The 19,258-nt window shown below is 46.5% G+C and overlaps 1 protein-coding gene across 1 annotated transcript in view; it reads left to right on the top strand.

Moving 5' to 3' along the window:
* Window positions 1–19,258, top strand: part of GABBR2 (gamma-aminobutyric acid type B receptor subunit 2) — a 388,449-nt gene that overhangs the window by 106,251 nt on the left and 262,940 nt on the right. Inside the window, exon 2 of the mRNA XM_021066509.1 lies at window positions 16,772–16,909. Within this exon, the coding sequence (XP_020922168.1) occupies window positions 16,772–16,909 (138 nt within the window). The remainder of the gene's footprint in view (window positions 1–16,771; window positions 16,910–19,258) is intronic.

The following is a 19,258-nucleotide window of genomic DNA, read 5'->3' as shown; positions in this document are numbered from 1 at the left end:
TAATAAACTCCAGCTGAGCCACGGCTGATGCAGGTGGGCCGCCTTGAGTGATGAGTGTGGCTGCCAGTCACCCTTCATCTGCAAGCAGGCCCCCAGTGAGTGACTGCACGCAGGCAGGATCAGTGTTGGGCCCTGGGCCTCTGGGGGAGCCCTTGTCCCAGGAAGGACTGTCAAATTTGGGGATGTGCTTCCTCAGGGAAGGTTGGTGGAATGGGCGGCCTGCCAGTGCCTCGCCTGTGTCCAGTCCAGCGCCTGACTCAGTGGTGGTCCCCAGGGCCCCTCCTGGCTCCTCCACCTCAGTTTGTGGTGGCCCAGGACTCAACAGGGCCCCTGGAGGAAGCCGGGACTCCCGTCTCCCTCTGTGGTTTCCCTTCCTCTTGTTCTGAATCTGACAACTTCCCTCTGCCCCTCTTGCTGCTGTCTTTGGCTCTGATCATCTCTCTCCTGGACCCCTGCAGTGGTCTTTACCCATCCCCTTGTCCAGCCTCTCTTGCCTCTGATAATGTCCTTCGAGTGACAGGCAGAGTTGAGCTGCCCATCTCAACCTGACGGCGTCTTCACCCTCTCAGCGCTGATGATGTCATTTTCAGGTTTAAGCTCCTTCAAGAACTCCCCAGAGTTTAATAAGTACAGAGTTTTTCTGTTCGGGGTGCTGAAAAAGTTCTGGAAATAGATAGTGGTGATGGTTATACAACATTGTGAATGCACTTAATGCCACTGAATTGTACACTTTAAAATGGTTAAAAAACACCAACCAATGAAAACAAAAACTCCCTCTGTCCCCCCGCCAAATAGGGTATGACCCTTTATCCTGGTGCTCAGGACCCACCAAAGGCTGCCCCAACCCCCCTTTCCACTCCCTCTCTCATGTCTTCACTCCTCCATGGAACACTCCAACGAAGGATTCCACTGGCTGTTCCCAAGACCTACCCCTTCGTTTCTGGTTTCTTTGCCTCTCCTCATGAAATTCAGGATTCGAGTCTATTTCTTCACTTGGTGACATAATCCTTTGTACAACACCCTCCTGCAGGCTTCTGCCAAAACACCTGCAGTGACAGGCAGCACACTGCTTTACAAGACACTTTACCCCATCTCTGGACAGCTCAGATCGTGAAAGACAAGAGGCAGGGTTTGGAGTGTCATGCTCTGGATTTGATTCCTGGCTTCATGATTACTAGGCGTGTGACCTTGAGCTTTTCAGTTAAGCTCCCCGAACCTCTATTTTCTCCACTGTTAAATAAGGGATAATACAGGCAAACCTTGGAGATACTGCGGGTTCAGTTCCGGGCCACCACAATAAAGCGAATATGGCAATAAAGCGAGTCACACAAATTTTGTGGTTTCCCAGTGCCTATAGAGGTTATATTTGCACTGTGCTGGAGTCTATTAAGCATGCAATGGCATTATGTCTTAAAAAAAAATGTTGTACACACCTTAATTTAAAAATACTTTATTGCTGAAAATTGCTAACCATCATCTGAGCTTTCAGCAAATCAAATCTTTTTGTCAGTAGAGGGTTTGAAAGATGGCAAGAATTATCGGAATGTGACACAGAGACACAAAGTGAACAAATGCTGTTGGTAAAATGGCACTGATAGACTTTCTCAACACAGGGTTGCCACAAACCTTCACTTCGTAAAGACTATCTGTGGAGCACAATAAATGGAAGCTCAATAAAATGAGATATGTCTGTAATGGTTTCCATCTCACAGAGTCATTGCTAATATTAAACAAGATACATTATGAATAGTAAATGAGAATGCATGTCACTTTGGTGTACAGCATAAATTATCACGTTGTAAATCAACTGTACTTCAATAAAACTTTTAAAAATGAGGGAAAAAAGGAGTTCCCCTTGTGACTTAGTGGGTTAAGAACTGATGCAGTTTCTGTGAGGATGCAATTTTGATCCCTGGCCTCAATCCGTGGGTTAAAGATACAGCATTGCCACAAGCTGTGGCGTAGGTTACAAATGCAGCTGGGGGTCCGTGTTACCCTGACTGTGGTGTAGGCCAGCAGCTGCAGCTCTGATTGGACTCCTAGTCTGGGAACTTCCATACACTGCAGGTGTGGCCCTAAAAAGTTAAAAAAAAAAAAAAAAGAGCGAGCGAGAGAGGAAAGAACTTGGGCAATGCCATTAAAAAAATACAGATAGGAAAAAAAAAAAAAAAGAATCTAGCATAGTGCCTAATACATAGGTCAGCGCTAAAGAAATGTTAGCAAAATCTGGTACACAAACCAAAACACAGACTGTTAGGGCAGGAAGGGATCTGAGGGGTCAGCCGTGGCAGCCGTCTGTAGTTCCTCTCTTCTGCTGGCCAAGTTGCTCCTTGGGTCCCTGGTACTTGGTGGGCCCAAGTCTGCCCAGTGAGTTCCATTTAATTGCTAGTTGACCCTCTCCAGAGTTTTCTTTTTCCTTCTTTCTTGGCAATGGGCAGTATTCAAGATGGTCATTGTTCCATCAGCTTGGGCCCTTGAATGACTAGGGTGTGTCAGACTCCCCCCTGCTGAGAGAAATCAAGCTTTTCTGGGGTGCTCCATTGAGATTTAGGGGTGTTTGTTGCCACAGCAAAGCCTAGCCTCTCCTGTCTGGCAGCCCTGCTACCCCAGCATTCTTTTTTTTTTTTTTTTTTTTGGTCTCTTTGCCTTTTCTTGGGCCGCTCCCACAGCATATGGAGGTTCCCAAGCTAGGGGTCGAATCGGAACTTTAGCCACTGGCCTCCGCCAGAGCCACAGCAATGCGGGATCTGATCTGCGTCTGCAACCTACACCACAGCTCATGGCAACGCTGGATCCTTAACCCACTGAGCAAGGCCAGGGATCGAACCCACAATCTCATGGTTCCTAGTTGGATTCGTTAACCACTGAGCCACGACAGGAACTCCCCTAACCCAGCATTCTTGTTTTAATAGTGAAGCCCAAGGGAAGAGGAGGTCACAGGACGAGGCAGGGGCAGGCCTGGGACCCTCATCCAGGCCCACGTCCTGTGCCTGACAGAACTGACTTTATTCTCTCTTTGATATCTTTCCTTATTGGTCTTCCCTGTCACTGAGCTCCCATTAAGGAGTGGACGTGACCTGTTTGACTGGGTCCCATTGACATATGTGCTGGTCAAACCCAAGCCTCTGAACCCCTTAGTCAATGGGCCTCTGAGAGGCGAGCTCCACTGTAGACACGTCTTCCTGGAGCGCTGGACCGGGTTGCTTACGAAGCCTCACACCTGGTCCATTGCTCCCACCTCCCAACTGGCCGCCTCCTTCCCCACCAGGCCTTCCTCCTCTATACCAGCTGCCAGGGGTGTCTGCGTACAGCACAGCCTCCATCCAGCCCTCCCCTGATTAAAGTTCTGCAGTGATTCTTGCCGCAGAGAAGGAGAAGAGAAGCCACACCCTGCCTAGTGTTCAGGGTTCCCCAGAGACCAGCCAGTCTGACCCCACCCATCCCTCTCCTGCCACCTCCCTTCTCCACCCCGTGCTCCTGTGCCGGCAGCAAGTACTCCACCTCTCCTGTGTGCTGTGCACTTTCTACCTCCGAGCCTTTGCTCATGCTGATGTCTCAATCCCGGGGTGCCCTCCTACCATCTTGGATCTTCCTCATCTTCCAAGGCTCAGCTTGAATGCCGCCTCCTCCAAGAAGTCTTAGCAGAATATCTTGGTGTGATCCAACCATTCCTTTCTTTTTGCATGACTCTACCATTGTTCCCACTTTTATCTTGCCTTATGTTACAGCTTTTTGTTGCAGTCTTCTCTCCCCCAGTGAAGTGTGAGAGCTCCTTGATGGCCAAGACCATATGTAACCTTTCCTGTGTCCTCAGCACATACCTCAGGATCCGGCCCTTAAGCATCGCCCCATGAGTGTTAATGATATGAATGAGTGTTCCAAACCACTATTACACCTCATACAACACTTTACTAAATTATTTCTTTCTTTCTTTCTTTCTTTCTTTCTTTTTTGGTCTCTTTGTCTTTTAGGGCTGTGCCTGCGGCATATGGAGGTTCCCAGGCTAGGGGTCGAATTGGAGCTACAGCTGCTGGCTTACACCACAGCCACAGCAACACCAGATCCAAGTTGCATCTGCGACCTACAGCACAGCTCACGGCAACGCCGGATCTTTAACCTTCTGAGCAAGGCCAGGGATCGAACCTGCATCCTCACAGATGCTAGTTGCGTTTGCTAACCACTGCACCATGATGAGAACTCCACTAAATTATTTCTGTACCTCCTCTGGATTATACATCCCCTGAGGGCAGGGACCATGTCTTACCCATCTCATACCCCTGTTTCTAGACCAGGCCCTCAGCACGTGTTGAACCAGTGAGCCCTTCAGAAGAGCACACAGCACAGGCATATGTGGGGTGGAAAGAAGTGGAGACGGCCTGGAGGCACGTAGCCAGAGTGCCATCCCTCCTCAGCAGGTGACCACATCCCCAAGGGAAGGGCTGACAACTTGTGATATTTGTGCAAGTCTGCAGAAAGAGCACCCCCCGCCAACCCTCCTGATGGGCAGTCTGCATACGCTTTGCATTCGTGACCCTGACTTTTTAAAATGTCACACCTGCATGTGTGGGGGGACTTATTGACAGCTAATTAGGAAACACAGTTTGTATCTACCAGTCTTTGAAAAACATTTTGTAAATTGGGTAATTGGCTTTCCCAGTGCATAGGAAAGATGTGTGCTACAGCTCCATCATCCTCAAATAACATAGTCTGCAGCCAGCCAAGAATTCAGAGTGACAGCTTCAGGGAGAATACAGAAATGCCAGTTTTTCTCAGTATCCAAGATGGACAGTCTGGCTCTCTGGAGACTTTTAGAACCAGATGGTCTGTCCATCACCCCGGGGAAGGAGTGTGAAAAACTCAAGATGGCTGGAGTTAATAAGCTCTTTGGGACAGAGCTACAGCTCTGGTTACTTTTATTTCAGGCTGTATCCATCAGCAGGGATTGTATGCACCTTGCAGCAGTGATTTCCTCCAGCCAGTATGTACCAAACATGTGCGTGGAGCCAGGCCCTTTGTGGGCACAGGGGGACAGAGGGGGTGAAGACAGCCCAGTGCAACAAATCTAACTTATATCTGGTCATGTTCCTTCAATTCTGGTTTGATGTCAGTGTCCTGAATGATAGGAGAACACATTAAATATACAGCATAATTTCTTTCTGCTTTTTCCCATAATCCTTTTTGTCTCTCTTCAAACTCTTTTCACCCTTCCCTAATAGTTTCCCAGGTGTGTTGATTTTCTTATATTTCGACCTTCGTATAGCAGGTGGTTAAGAAGGTTTACTGGTCAATGCAGTCCAGCTGCAGTGACAAACATCCCTATATTCCAGTGATTTAAGGCATTAAAGTGATTTCTTGCTCATGTCATAATCAAGTGCAGGCCAGAGGGTGTGTTGGTTGGGTCCTCTGGGAAGCAGATGCCCAGAGTTGGAGGTGCATGCCCATGAAAGAAAGAGGGGAGAGAGCAGAGAAAGGCAGAGCAAGTCTTCAGAGTGTGGGCCAGTCTGCCACTTGTGAAAGGAGAGGGGGAAGGAAGGAGGGGTGCGTAGGAAGAGACAGACAGTGGTGCAGCCCCGAGGAAGTCTCAGCTAGACCAGAGGGGCTCAGGATTGCCCATAGCTGAGTCTTGTGCTGATCAGAAATGGTGAGCATCTGTCTGGCTGCTGTGCTCAGTCAAGGGTTGGAATTGCCTGTGAAGAGCAAGGCAAATACTGAAGGCACTGCTCCTGGAGTCTGTTGGCTTGGGAGGCTGCCCATCTTGTGACAGTTGATCTGGCAGCAGTGGTGGCCCTCCATGACAGGCACAGGGGACTCAGGTTGGGGGAGGTTCTAGGTCCTTGGAATCTTCCCCACTCACACCATGAATGGAAAGAGAGCATGGAGCACCCATGGGAAGGTTTTATAGGCCAATCCTGGGCACAGTGCCCATCACCTTTGCTCACATTCGATTGCCCAAAACTCTGCAGTCACACCTAGCTGCACGGGAGGCTGGGGATTGGAGTGTCACTATGTGCCCAGAGAGAACAGAGGGTCCCAACTCTACCTTCTACTCATTCACTATGCAAAACATTAGACAAATTACTCACCTCTCTGACCCTCAGTTTCTTCATCTATTAAAATATGGATCATAATAGAACATGCTTCATAGTGTTATGAGGGTTGAGTCAATAAATATTAAAAAATTATAATAGTGCTTGGCATGGATAAATGCTATATAGGGATTGCGGTGCTATTATTACCATTATTTCCAAATTTAGTATGTCAGTAAACATTTCTTGAGTAACTGCTCTCTTCAAGGAATTTTTATATGTCACATAGACTTACTTGTTTCTCTTAGCACTTAATGGATGCTCAGAAAATGTTTGAATGAATTAATTTCAATGGAAAAAACAATCTTGTATGTATTGAATTTTGTTGGCCCTGGTGCTGGGCTATTTTTAACATGATTTAGTGATAATAAATGTTAAGTCCTATACTGTGGCTAAGAAAGTCAATCACAGAAGAATAGAAAGAGATAAACTTAAATGGTTGAGAAAGCATCTTGAGTGTAAAAAGCCTACCAGTTTAAAAATGAGTTTCTGTCTTTACAAAAGTAACATGCTTTTAAAAAAATTCAAGTAAAACAAATAAAGACTAAGAATTTTTTTTTTAAATTAACCATCAAAATCTTGCCATCTCTAACGTGAGATGACTCTTATTCCAGACAACTTTCTATGCATATATCGTAAGTAGAGAGATGGACAGAAAACACTTTATAAAAAGGTCATTATCACATGCAATTTAATTGTTAAATTTGAATGTAACTGAAGATAATAAGAAAGAATAAAGCAGAAAGCATTGCTCCACATGACACAATTTTGCCTTTATTGGAGTTCCCGTCGTGGCTCAGTGGTTAACGAATCTGACTAGGAACCATGAGGTTGTGGGTTCGATCCCTGGCCTTGCTCAGTGGGTTAAGGGCCCAGTGTTACCGTGAGCTGTGGTGTAGGTTGCAGATGCGGCTCGGATCCCATGCTGCTGTGGCTCTGGCATAGGCCGGTGGCTACAGCTCCAATTCGACCCCTAGCCTGGAACCTCCATATGCTGCAGGAGCGGCCCAAGAAATGGCCAAAAAAAGACAAAAACAAAACACAATTTTGCCTTTACTACAGAAAATATTTGTTTTTAAAATATCTAAGGGTAATAAAAGATTATGAAGAGCAGTGAGGTGAGAGTCCTGGCTTTTAAACTCCCATTTTCCACTTCAGATGGTATCAGTTCAAGCCCTTATATGGAAGAAGAGGAAATTAGCAGTCTCACAACTCCTTTTCCTTCCTCTGCCTTCTGAATTTTATGTTACCTCTTTATCTTCACATTGCTGATTATTTCATGTGAAATGGGTCGAGCTCTCACAATCACTTCTTTTTATCACAAGCCCTCCTTTCCTGGGATCTATATTTTGATTCATCTTGTGGTTGGCTAGATTTTATCGTCAAGTAGTTTCTTTCTTTCTTCTTTTTTTCCTTCCAGGAAAGGTTTGTAGGTGTTTTATTACCAAGATTATGTGTACTGATTTAGTAATTTTTACTGACAGCAAGCTTTGTGTGAAGTAGGTACCAAATAGGACTGCAGTCTGAGGCTGTATTAATAGAAGTCTGTGCTCAGAATGCGGGAGGTGATCATTTCATGAAATCTAGCACTGTGGCTAGGTATGCTCTAAGCAAATCAGTAAGGAAAAGACAAACAACTCAACAGAAAAAAAGTCATCAGTCCAAAAAAGGAAGCAGAAACATACAAACATGTGAAAAAAATGGCTCATCTCTTTAATAATCAGGAACATAGAAATTAAAATGACACATCAAATATCCACAAGATTGGCAAAAATTAAAGTTGACAAGGATGTATAGTAGTGAGATCTCTCAAACATTAAGAGTGGGAGTGAAAATGGATAAAACCACTTTGAGAAAATGTGGGAAATCCACGATTCAACAATTCCACTTCTAGGTTTATACCTTAGAGAAGCTCTGAATATGTGTGGTCAGAAAACATGCATAAAAACGTCCAGCAGCCAAACAAAACACTGGAAACAACCCATGACCATTAACAGGGCAATGTGCAAATAAACCATGGCATGATCACCCAATGGAATACTACACAGCTATGAAAATGAGTGAACTACAGCTTTGTTCAGCAATGAAAACCTCACAAACATATTGTGAAGCCATGAAAGCACATTTCAAGCATGATTCCACTTATATATACATTCAAAAACAGGTAAAATTAAATGACAGTGTTTAGGAAGCATGTATGTGATAAAACAACAAAGAACAGCAAGGAAGGAGAAACACAAAATTCGGATAAGGGCTTCTTCTTGGGGGAAGGGGGGATATGTGCAGAGTAGACACACAGGGGCTTCATTTCAGCATGAGCTGAGTGTGGGGTCTACTCTGTGTTCACATTACTACTTTTCACACTTTATGTAAGTTATATGTGTATATGTATATTCTTCTTGATGAGTGAAATACTTCGTAACAGCCAATTCTGACATTAAATAAAACAGTGCTCCAAAGTGACACGGCCTGGGATTGAATCCTTACCACTCATGTGACCCTTGGGCAAGCTTTTAAAATACTCTGAACCTCTGTTTCCTTCTCTATGAGATGGAAACAGTAATAGTACCTACCTTACATAACTTGTGAGGAGTGAATAGGATAATTTACACAAAGTTCTAATTACCATGCTTAACACATAGTGAGTGTATAGCGCATGTTAGTGTTGCTTTTTCCTGCAGGGCAAAAGGAGGTTTTTGGGGTGCATCCTAGAAATATCTGGCCTCTGAAGCCTTTCCAGAGGACATCCATAGAGGAGAAGAGTGTGAAACCATATCACACGGGATGATTGGAAGAGCTGAGGGCTGGTGGGCCTGAAAGCATGTCTTGGAGGCAGCCTGGCTGAGTTTAGGCATCTGAAGGGCTCTCATGGGGACAGAGGACAGTGTGTGTTCTATGAGGTCCTAGAGCAGGGATGGGTAAACTACAGCCAGTGGCCCAAATCTGGCTGCTGCCTATCTTATAAATAAAATCGCATGGAATTACAGTTATGTTCATTCATTTATGTATTGTCTGTGGCTGCTTTTGTGTTACAAAGGGTTCAGAAGTTACAACAGAGACCATATGACCCACAAAGCCTAAAATATTTATTGCCTGGGGAAGTTCCCATTGTGGCTCAGCACGTTAAGAACTCAACTAGTATCTGTGAGGATGCGAGTTTGATCCCTGGCCTCAATCAGTGGGTTAAGGATCCAGCGTTGCTGCAGGCTGTGGCACAGGTCGAAGATGCGGCTCAGATCTGGTGTTGCTGTGGCTTTGGCGTAGGCTGGCAGCTGCAGCTCTGATTTGACCCCTAGCCTGGGAACTTCCATATGCCATGGATGTAGCCCTTAAAAAAATACACACACACACACACACATACACACACACACACACATACACACACACATATAGAGAGAGAAAGGGAGAGAGAGGATGCTTGAGCACACGAGCATGAGCTCCTGGCCTTTCATGGGAAAAGTTTGCTGACCTTTGCTCTAAAATGAGAAGTCAAAATAGGGAATGCAAAAGGAAGATGCTTTCAAGACCAACATGAGAACTTTCTAAGAAGCAAAGCTGGTCAATGGCAAAGTAGCTCCCTGGTGAAGGAGTGAGATCCCTGCCACTGGAGGGATGTAAGCAGATACACAGAGGAGGACTTCGTTTCAGGTGCATGTGTTGCACACACTAGCTTTTACGTTCTCCTTCAGTTCTGAAATTCTGTACAGAGTAATTCCAAGTTTCAAATTGGTCATTATTAACTCTGACATTTTCTTGGCATTTTTACATTTTAACTCTCAGCAACATTTTCTTTGAAATTTTTAAGTCAAAAATGTATTTTAATTCTTTTAAATGAGATTTAAATGAAAATGGATTTTATTCTAGAGTTTCACTTTTTTCATTAAAAAAATTGATTTTCATGGCTTTTGGATCTATTCCCATTTATGGGTGCTGAATTTTAAGAGCCTGTATGTGCCCATTATGATTGCTCTGTGACAGGTCCATCTTGGCAGGGAAGGAGAAGCCTTTGGTGAAGTGAAACAGGGGAAGGGAGTTTGAAGTCGTGGCCATGGGCTACCGGAGATGTGGAGTCAATGAAAGGCAAAGAGGAAAAACCCTGGAGAGAAGAAGGGAGGAAGGGCGAGAGTTACTGTGTGCCAGAGCCCGTGTCCAAGTGGCAGGAGCGCAGATCAGAGGCGGTGGCTGGTCATTCAGCTTCGAACTCTTGCAGGCGAATGTGAACCATGATGGCAGTAACTCCCCATCTGCTGGTCAGGGGTGGCTATGCTGCCCATCAGAATACCCTCTGGTGGGGAGTCAGCGGGGGAGTTCCTAGTGGGGGGAGGTGGGAAAAGTAGAATATGATAAAGCCTGTAGCTTTCTTCCAGGACACAAGAACCCCCTCATAGGGGTGCTGAGAGCAATTCATCAAAAGCAAAATCTCTCAAAGACAACGTGTCATAAATAATTTCTCAGAACGATGGCTTTGCCCAGTGACCAGCTCACTAAAAGCCGTCTGACAGACACCTTAAATGGGGGATACAAAAGCTTCAGCATTTCTGTGACTCGTGAAGGGGCAGGTCTGGAGCCCACAAAAAGAGGACAGTAATAAACAAGCATGAGGGGAATGCCTCCAAGCACAGCATTTAGGAAGGACTGAAAATGTGAAAGTTGAAATTGACTTTCACTTGAGCCACAAGGACAAATCCTTGTGAAATGGCCGTGGGAAGCGTCTGCAAGGAATCCCTCAGGAAACTCAAACATAGAGAAATTCCCCAATGGTTTGGTGAATTGATCATCAGGCTCACTGACGGGCAGTGGATAAACTTCCAGCAAGTGGCCTGTAGTGGGTGTGCTCAAGGGACTGACTCATCCGGCCTCACCTGTGGGACACCCACCTGCCCTTCCCCACGGCCTCACCTGTGGGACACCCACCTGCCCTTCCCCACGCCAGAGACAAAAATGATGCACGGGCCAGGACCTCTGCGGTCATTTCCTCCATGGCTTTCAAACATTTTTTGCTACGGCCGTGAAATCCTCTATTCAAATTAAGTATGATATGGCCCCCCTGATACTACATATAGCACAGCATAGAAGAGAGCTGCTGGTTGGAGTGAAGGTGAGGAGCCCAGAGCCCCTCTCATGGGCCCCCAAACATCTCTGCTGGGTCATAGAGCCCTGATGGACTGAGTTTGAAAACCTCCAAGCTGGTCCAGCCACACAGACTCAGCTTTGGTCAGCTGGAGAGCCCCCATCATTTGGGAACACTAACCATGCCGGGCGAGAAGAGACAGTTTTGGAAATGAAGATGAGGGAAGTAGCATCTAAAATGGGACAGGTACATCCATGTGATTTTTACTTTGTTATTCACTGCAGATGTACCCTCTAGGGGAGCCAGAGAAGCACCTTCCTTCCTTCCTCCCTCTGCTGAGCTGAATTCTCTAGATTATCGAGAAAGCTCTGAACTAGGAATCCTGACATCCCTCCCCTAATCCTAAAAGGACTGCGGTCAAGTCCCTTCACCTCTCTAGTCCTCAGAGATGCAGAGTCTGCATCTGAAAAGGAGGGTGCTTGGCTGGCTGGAGTCTCAGTGCCCACGTCAGTGAAGGCTGAAGGGGCAGGATGCTGGGGATCATGGAACAGAGACAAACATAAGTTGGAACACATTTTATTTTGCCACATGAGGACATTAAACACAAAATCCCTCTCCTGTCTGTACTTCTATAACAGAAAAACATCTCAACACCATACAAACCATGAAGGAGCTTATCTGTAATTTAAGGAGAGTTCTTTAAATGGGATAACTTTCCATTAAAGAAAATCTCACTATGTAATTCTGACTTTTCTCATTTTACTTCCTTGCCTTAGATTTCTATTGATGCTGTAATGGGTGACCACAAACTTAGTGGTTTAAACCGCTACTGTGCATTGTCTCACAGTCCATGGGCCAGAGTTCAAGCCTGCATGACTCTGCCAAGCCCTCTGCTCAGGGTTTCCCAAGGTCAAAAGCAAGGCCTCAGCTGGGCTGAGTTCTTATCTGGAAGCCCAACTGTTCAGGTTGTTGGCAGAATTCAGTTTCTCATGATTATAAGACCGAGGTTCCCATTTCCTTGACATGTAGAACTGAGGTTCTCTTTCAGCTTCAAACCAGCAATGGCACATCACAGTTATCCCATGCTTAGAGTCTCTGATTTCCCCTCTGCTACCAGCCAAAAAACGTCTTTACTTTTCCGGGCTTATGTGATTACATTGGTCAGCTAATCGGTAACCTTAATTACATCTGCAAAGTCCCATTTGCCATGTAACATAACATATTTATGAGAGCAAGACCAAGGGGGTCACGGCAGCCAGAATTCTGCCTTCCACCTCGCTTGGTGAAAACTGAGTCAGATAAACATTTGCAAACACTGGAAGATTCTTCCAGCTCAAATACCAGTGGTCAAATATGCTCAGATTTTTGAGTTGACATACTCAGAAGGTGTATATTTGTGAGAAGCCAGGACATCATTATTAATACAGAGTCTTTCAGGGACTAGGTACTGGGGAAATGTTTGCTGAGCAAACAGGTATTAATAAGTTCATTGTTGCTACTATCATTTTAATGCAACTTTGATTATGTCTTACGGTAGTATATTATCATTGTCATTAGTACAAATTAGAAAGCAAGCCGAAATCATTACAGGAATGTATTAAAATGGGAAATGATTCAGTAAATCATGGTAGAAACAATTAAAACATGAACTGCACTGTTATATTTGCTTGTGCTCCACCAAGGGTGGGAAGTGTTGCTTTCAGTCAAGGAACAGGGCCCATTAATAGAGGCCCCTAAGAGCAGTCAGAACTTAATCTTTCTTCCCCCCCACCTCCCTCCTTCCTTCCTTCTTCCTTCCCTCCCATCTTTCTCTTCTTTTCTCTTTCTCTCTTTCTTGGCAAGAAAATTAACTTGGCCAATTTTTAAATTTATTTTAAAAATTGAATCATTTCCTGAATCTCTCCAGGGTACTGTCCAAATTCTCTAGCCTGGCATTCAGAGCCCTTCTTAGCCTCAGCCCAGGCCACTTTGCCCTCATCCGCAGTCTCAAGCACCCGCCCCAGAGCCCTCCCTGGCGTTCCCCCATGGTACTTTTGCCCCCCGCACATGCCATGGCTACCTGTGCCCCTGTCTCACTGGACACTGAGCTTTCCCAGTGCATCAGACTTAGGTTTCTATCCCTGTTGGCACCCACCGCGGATCTCAGTCCAGAGCCTCTCAAATAAACGAGGAGGGAGCAAAAAATATTAAGCCACTCTGGTCCCATCTTATGGTCATTTGAGGGTTGGGGAGCAGAGGGAAAGAGGAAGACAATGGAGAGGAAGATAAAAATAAGGAGAGAGACATGGAAATAAGACAGACGGGAGAAACAGATGCAGGGAGTCAGAGAGCTCTCTCAGGCATCCAGCACATCCTTACTGAGGCCCTTGTGTAAGCTCAGGGGACACAGCAGTAGAAATGATGACAAAAGGCCTTGTCCTCAGGGGAGTTACTTTTTTTTTTTGGTTGTTTTTGTTGTTGTTTTGCTTTTTTGGTTTTTGTTTTGTTTTGTTTTTTTGTCTTTTTAGGGCCACACCAGAGGCATATGGAGGTTCCCAGGCTAGGGGTCAAATCAGAGCTGCAACTGCCAGCCTACACCACAGCCACAGCAATGCCAGTTCTGAGCCATGTTTGCCACCTACACCACAGCTCACAGCAACGATGGGTCCCTAACCCACGGAGCAAGGCCAGGAATCAAACTCGCATCCTCATGGATACTGGTCAGATTGGTTACCACTCAGCCACAATGGAAACTCCAGTTTACATTTTAATTAAGAGACAGTCAGTATACAGGTACACAAAAATAGACAAGATGATCTCAGATGATTTTAGGAACCACATGTGGGCACTGAATAGGGTGGCTTGTTAGAGAGTGACTGGGGCGTGGGGACCATTTTGGGTAGGGTGACAGTGACAGCTTCCCGAGGGAAGAAATGGCTCAGCCGAGACCTGAGTGATGAAGAGTGAGCCGTGCTGAGAACCAGGTGACTATTATTCCCAGCTAAGAAAATAGCAAGTGCAAAGGTCCCAAGGCAGGAATGAAATGCTTTCCCTTTCAGGGATCAAATGTTTTCCCTTTACAGGCTGGTGAGGCTGTACTTGGTGAGCAAGGAAGAGAGTGGAGGGAAATCAGGTCAGAGTGGGTGGCAGGGCTGGCTCTTGTGGCTTCTTGCATCTTTTATGATAAGGAGGGTGAAGAACATAATACCACCCTTGTAAATAATACAAAATAATTATTATATAACCAGGTGGCCTAATACTTCGAGCTTCTAACAGCCCTGCCTTGAAGTCATCCGACTGGGGTAATCTAAGGTGCAGACACCTTACAATTCTCTAATACTGATAAAAGGTGCTGGTTTTCAGGGTCTTCCTTTTCTGTCCCCAAACGTTATGGTTTTATTGCCCTATAGAACATTAATGAACCATTTTTGTATCTAATTTAGTTATCTTATTTTTCCAGTCACTCTAAAAACCCGTCTCTCAAATTCCTTTTTGAACCCACTTTGTCATCCTGCAGATTCCCTTTACTAATGAGTTAAATAAAAGGTTGACATGTACCCACTATTGATTTTCATGAGAATTATGTTTTTAACCTTTAGAAATTTATATTCTGATAGGAGTTTGGGTTTTAAGTGCACAGAGAGCAGGAGAGTGAAAAGGACTAATTTATGTTTTACAAAGGAGCCTCAGACTGCTGGGGGATGAACAGGCTTGCTCAGGGGGAGCAAGACGCCCAGGTAGCAGCCAGTGCCTCAGTCCAGGGGAGAGACAGCCACCGGCAAATGAAAACGGAGGGGGAGAGGCGGGAGGTGAACCGAAACTGACTCCCAACATCCAAGGACATCTGTTCTTGTTCATTTCCATAGCAGGTCACCAGGGATCTGTTTTCCTGTCATATTTGAGCACCGTGGCAGGGTCTCTGTCCACCTCCTCTGTCTCCTCAGCATCCAGCCCTGACCTGAACACGGAATGCTGCTTGGCAAGTTCCTGCCGAACAAATTCTTCCCTTTAGATTCACCTCATTCTCCTCCTCCCCTCCCCCACCCCCCCAGCTTTTTTTTTTTAAATGGCTCTACCCACGGCATATGGAAGTTCCTGGGCCAGGGACTGAATCCGAGCTGCAGCTGTGACCCTAGCCATACCTGTGCCAATGCCGGATCCTTTAACTCACCGTGCCAGGCTGAGGATCAAATCCACACCTCCAGAGTGCAGACCAGAGCCGCTGCAGTCAGATTCCTAACCCATTGCGCCATGGTGGGAACTCCAAGGGCAAACTTGTCCTTTTATATTGTGATTAAATATATGTAACTTAAAGTGTAGCACTTTATTTTTAGGTGTACAGTGCAGTGACATTCATTACATTCACACTGTTGTGCAGCCATCCCCACCATCCATTTCTGGAATGTTCCCATCACCCCAAACTGAAACTGTACCCATTAAACACTAATTCCCCATTTCACCCTCTTCCAGCCCCTGATAAACATTCTTCTTCTTTCTGGCTTTATGAATTCGACTCTTCTAAATACATCACCTAAGTGGAATCAAATATTTGTCCTTTTGTGTCTGACTTATTTCCTTTAGCATAATGTGTTCACGTTTTATCCATATTGTAGCATGTGTCAGAATTTCCTTCCTTTTTAAAGCTATAAGAATACTCCATTGGGAGTTCCCATCGTGGTGCAGTGGTTAATGAATCCGATCTGGAACCATGAGGTTGTGGGTTTGATCCCTGGCCTTGCTCAGTGGGTCGAGGATCCAATGTTGATATTGCCGTGGGCTGTGGTGTAGGTTGCAGATGCGGCTCAGATCCTGCGTTGTTGTGGCTTGGGTGTAGGCCAGTGGCTATCGCTCTGAATGGACCCCTAGCCTGGGAATCTCCATGTGCCGCGGGAGTGGCCCTAGAAAAGGCAAAAAAAAAAAAAAAAAAAAAAAAAAAATACTCCATTGTATGTATAAACCGTAGTTTGTCCATTCATTTATCTCTTGATGGCTATTTGGGTTGTTTATACTCTTGGCTACTGGAAATAATGCTGCTGTGAATATGGGTCTACAAATATCTCTTTGAGCCTCTGCTTTCAGTCCTTTAGGGTAAATAACCAGAAGTGGAATGCTGGATCATATGTAATACTTCTGTTTAACTCTTTGAGGAACTGCAGTATTGTTTTCTATTGCGGCTGCACCTTTTCTATCCCTACCAGCAATGCATGAAGATCCCAATTTCTCCACATCCTTTCCAATACTTGTTATTTTCTGCTTTTTTTGATAATAGCCATCCCAATAGGTGTGACTTTATCTTCTTTTGATGTATAGACAACCATGGTGGGAGCAGCCCAGGCTGGGGAATGTGGGGACCCTTTCCTTAGTGTGCTCTGAAGGGAGACAGCTGTCAAGCCCAAGGTGCTAGATTTGGTGGGTACTCAGAGGGAGGAGAGCCGGGAAGCAGGGTACCAAGGCCACGCCTCACTGAGCTCACAGCCTGGGCTCAGGGTTGGCTTAAAGAGAGGCCTTGTGAGAAGAGAACTGAAACCCAGGTTTCCCATGAGGAAGATTTCTTTGTATGAAACCACTCTGGGGCCCTTGTCCCGTGGAGAGCTGTTTCTAATCTGGGCGTTTCTTTCTGTGTGTTACTCTCCAGTGTGATAATGCAAAAGGGTTGAAAGCCTTCTACGATGCAATAAAATACGGGCCGAACCACTTGATGGTGTTTGGAGGAGTCTGTCCATCTGTTACGTCCATCATCGCAGAGTCCCTCCAAGGCTGGAATCTGGTACAGGTAAGGTCTGGGCCACCTTTGGTTGGGGAACTGTCTTTGACTGGCCACCAGTCTTTCTCAGGAATGGTTCCTTGCCTAACATGGTTCCTAAGTTGCCTTATTCGGGCATCCCCTACTCTTTCCTGGATGACTGCACAGCCTTCTGCTGCCCCCACCTCCTGCTCTGATCCTCTGGCCTGTCACAGTGGCTGTGAGTCTCTAACACAGTGAATCTCTAAAGGGTAGCCCTGACACCACCACCATGTGTTTGAAGTCTATCAGTGACTCCATAGCCTGACTTCCAGGGCCAACAACGTCCTGCCAATCTTCCTGTCCAGTGTCATCTCCTCTCCCTGCCACTCACACCCCTGCCTCAGCCCCTCTAAACAACCTTATTTCCCCAACTGCACCCTAAACCTTCAGGCCTCCGAGCCCTTCTCCTTGCTATTTCCCTCACCAGATGATCCAAACCTCCCTCTCCAACTGAAATGCTTCTGTCCACTAAGACTGCCTTTCTCCTTGATGAAGTTTTTCCTGGGGCTCCCGGCTGTTCCTCACTCTTTACACTGGCACATGTTATGCACTGTCAAATGTTCCACGGTGAGTGTGTTGGAGGCAAAACTCACCAGTGCTAGCTTTTATTTGGAATGTGAGAGAGAAGAGCGTAGAAAGATGAGAACCCAGGATAAGTGGTGCCCAGGCACACATTTTTCTTCTTTGCTTCATCTGTCCATCTATCCATCCATTCATCCATCCAGCAAATACAATGCAACGTACTATGTGCCTGGAATTTTAGTGCACCCTGGAGATAGGGTGCCAAGCAGGATACACATGGTCCTACCCTTTCAGAGCTTACATTCTGGGAGAAAGGCAGGCAGTAAGCAAATAAACAATTAAGTAATAATACTAAGAGCAGTACTTAGTACGTAAGTACCAGTTCTGAATTGTTTATTTTCATTAACTCATTTACTCCTTACAACCTCTGGATTCTATTGGTACTATCATCAGTCCATTTCATGGGTCAGGTGACTGAGGCACACAGAGGCTAAGTACCTTGCCCAAGCACCCTCAGCTCAGAGGTAATAGAGCCAGGATTTAAACTCAGGCAGTCTGGCCCTTGAGATAAATTGTGGTAAGGAAGTTCCTGTCATGGTTCAGTGGTAATGAACCCGACGAGTATCCATAAGAATGTGGGTTTGATCCCCGGCCTCACTCAGTGGGTTGAGGATCTAGTGTTGCCGTGAGCTGTGGTGTGGATCGCAGACGTGGCTCGGATCCCACATTGCTGTGGCTATGGCTATGGCAGGCAGAAACAGCTCCGATTGGACCCCTAGCCTGGGAACCTCCATATGCCATGGGTGCAGCCCTCAAAAAAAAAAGGAGTTCCCGTTGTGGCTCAGTGGTTAACGAATCCGACTAGGAACTATGAGGTTGTGGGTTCGATCCCTGGCCTTGCTCAGTGGGTTAAGGATACTGGGCTTAGAATAGAGGTAAACAGGGTGATGGGATAAATAGTGTCTGCCTCAAGGGTGAGGAGTTGGTTGGGTGAAGCGGATTCCACATCAGGCTGGAATAGCAAATGCAGACAGCATGTGATGGGAATGAACTTGGCATGTCCAGGGAATAGAAAAGAGGGCCTTGCGGCTGGAGCACGGTGGGTGGGGAGTCACGGTGGTGAGAAGAATGAAGGGTGGGCAGGAGCCGGACCACAGGGGGATCTGCCTTCACTCTGCTCGCATTGACCGAAGACCTCTCCGAGTCCAGCCTTGCGTATGTGGGGTGCTGAGTGTAGAGCCCCAAACTCATGGCCCACAGGGGAGGTGGGAGGCAGCCATGGCAGAGCGGAGGTGAGGGAAGAGTGGGGTCCCAGGCGAGGGCCACCCACATAGCCCAGGTTAAGGAAGGCTTCAGGGGAGGCAATGCGAAGCTGGCTGGGAAAGAGGAGAGGGCGTTGGCCAGCTGGAGACGTGGAGGAGAGCGCTGCTGGCAGAGGAAGCCGGGCGTGCAAAGCGGGAGGTGGGAAAGTGTGTGGGCTTGGGGAGCAGTGAGTCATTCGCCGTGGCCGGAGGAGGCCACACTGAGTGTGGGCAGATGCAACAGGGGATGAGGCCCGAAAAGCAGCTCAGTGTGCCTTGGTGCAACCTAGCCTGTAGCTGGGAACCAGCAAGGCTCACTGTGCTGGGGGAGCCTGGCTTCCACCCTTACGGGGACCACAGGCATCTGTGGAGTCCATGCCTTCTCTGCCTTTGCGCTTCCTCTCCTGAGTACCAGGGAGCATGCTGGACTCCTGCTGGTTAGGGCCAGGTGCTGCCTCTCTAAGCCTCAGGCCCCGACCTGTAAAAGCAGGGTAATGAGAGGATTGGCCTCATC

The sequence above is a fragment of the Sus scrofa genome, chromosome 1 (assembly GCF_000003025.6).
Source record: "Sus scrofa isolate TJ Tabasco breed Duroc chromosome 1, Sscrofa11.1, whole genome shotgun sequence".
NCBI classification, from domain to species: Eukaryota; Metazoa; Chordata; class Mammalia; order Artiodactyla; family Suidae; genus Sus; species Sus scrofa.
The sequence above is the reverse complement of the archived record's forward strand: the minus strand, read 5'-3'. Positions and strand labels throughout refer to the sequence as shown.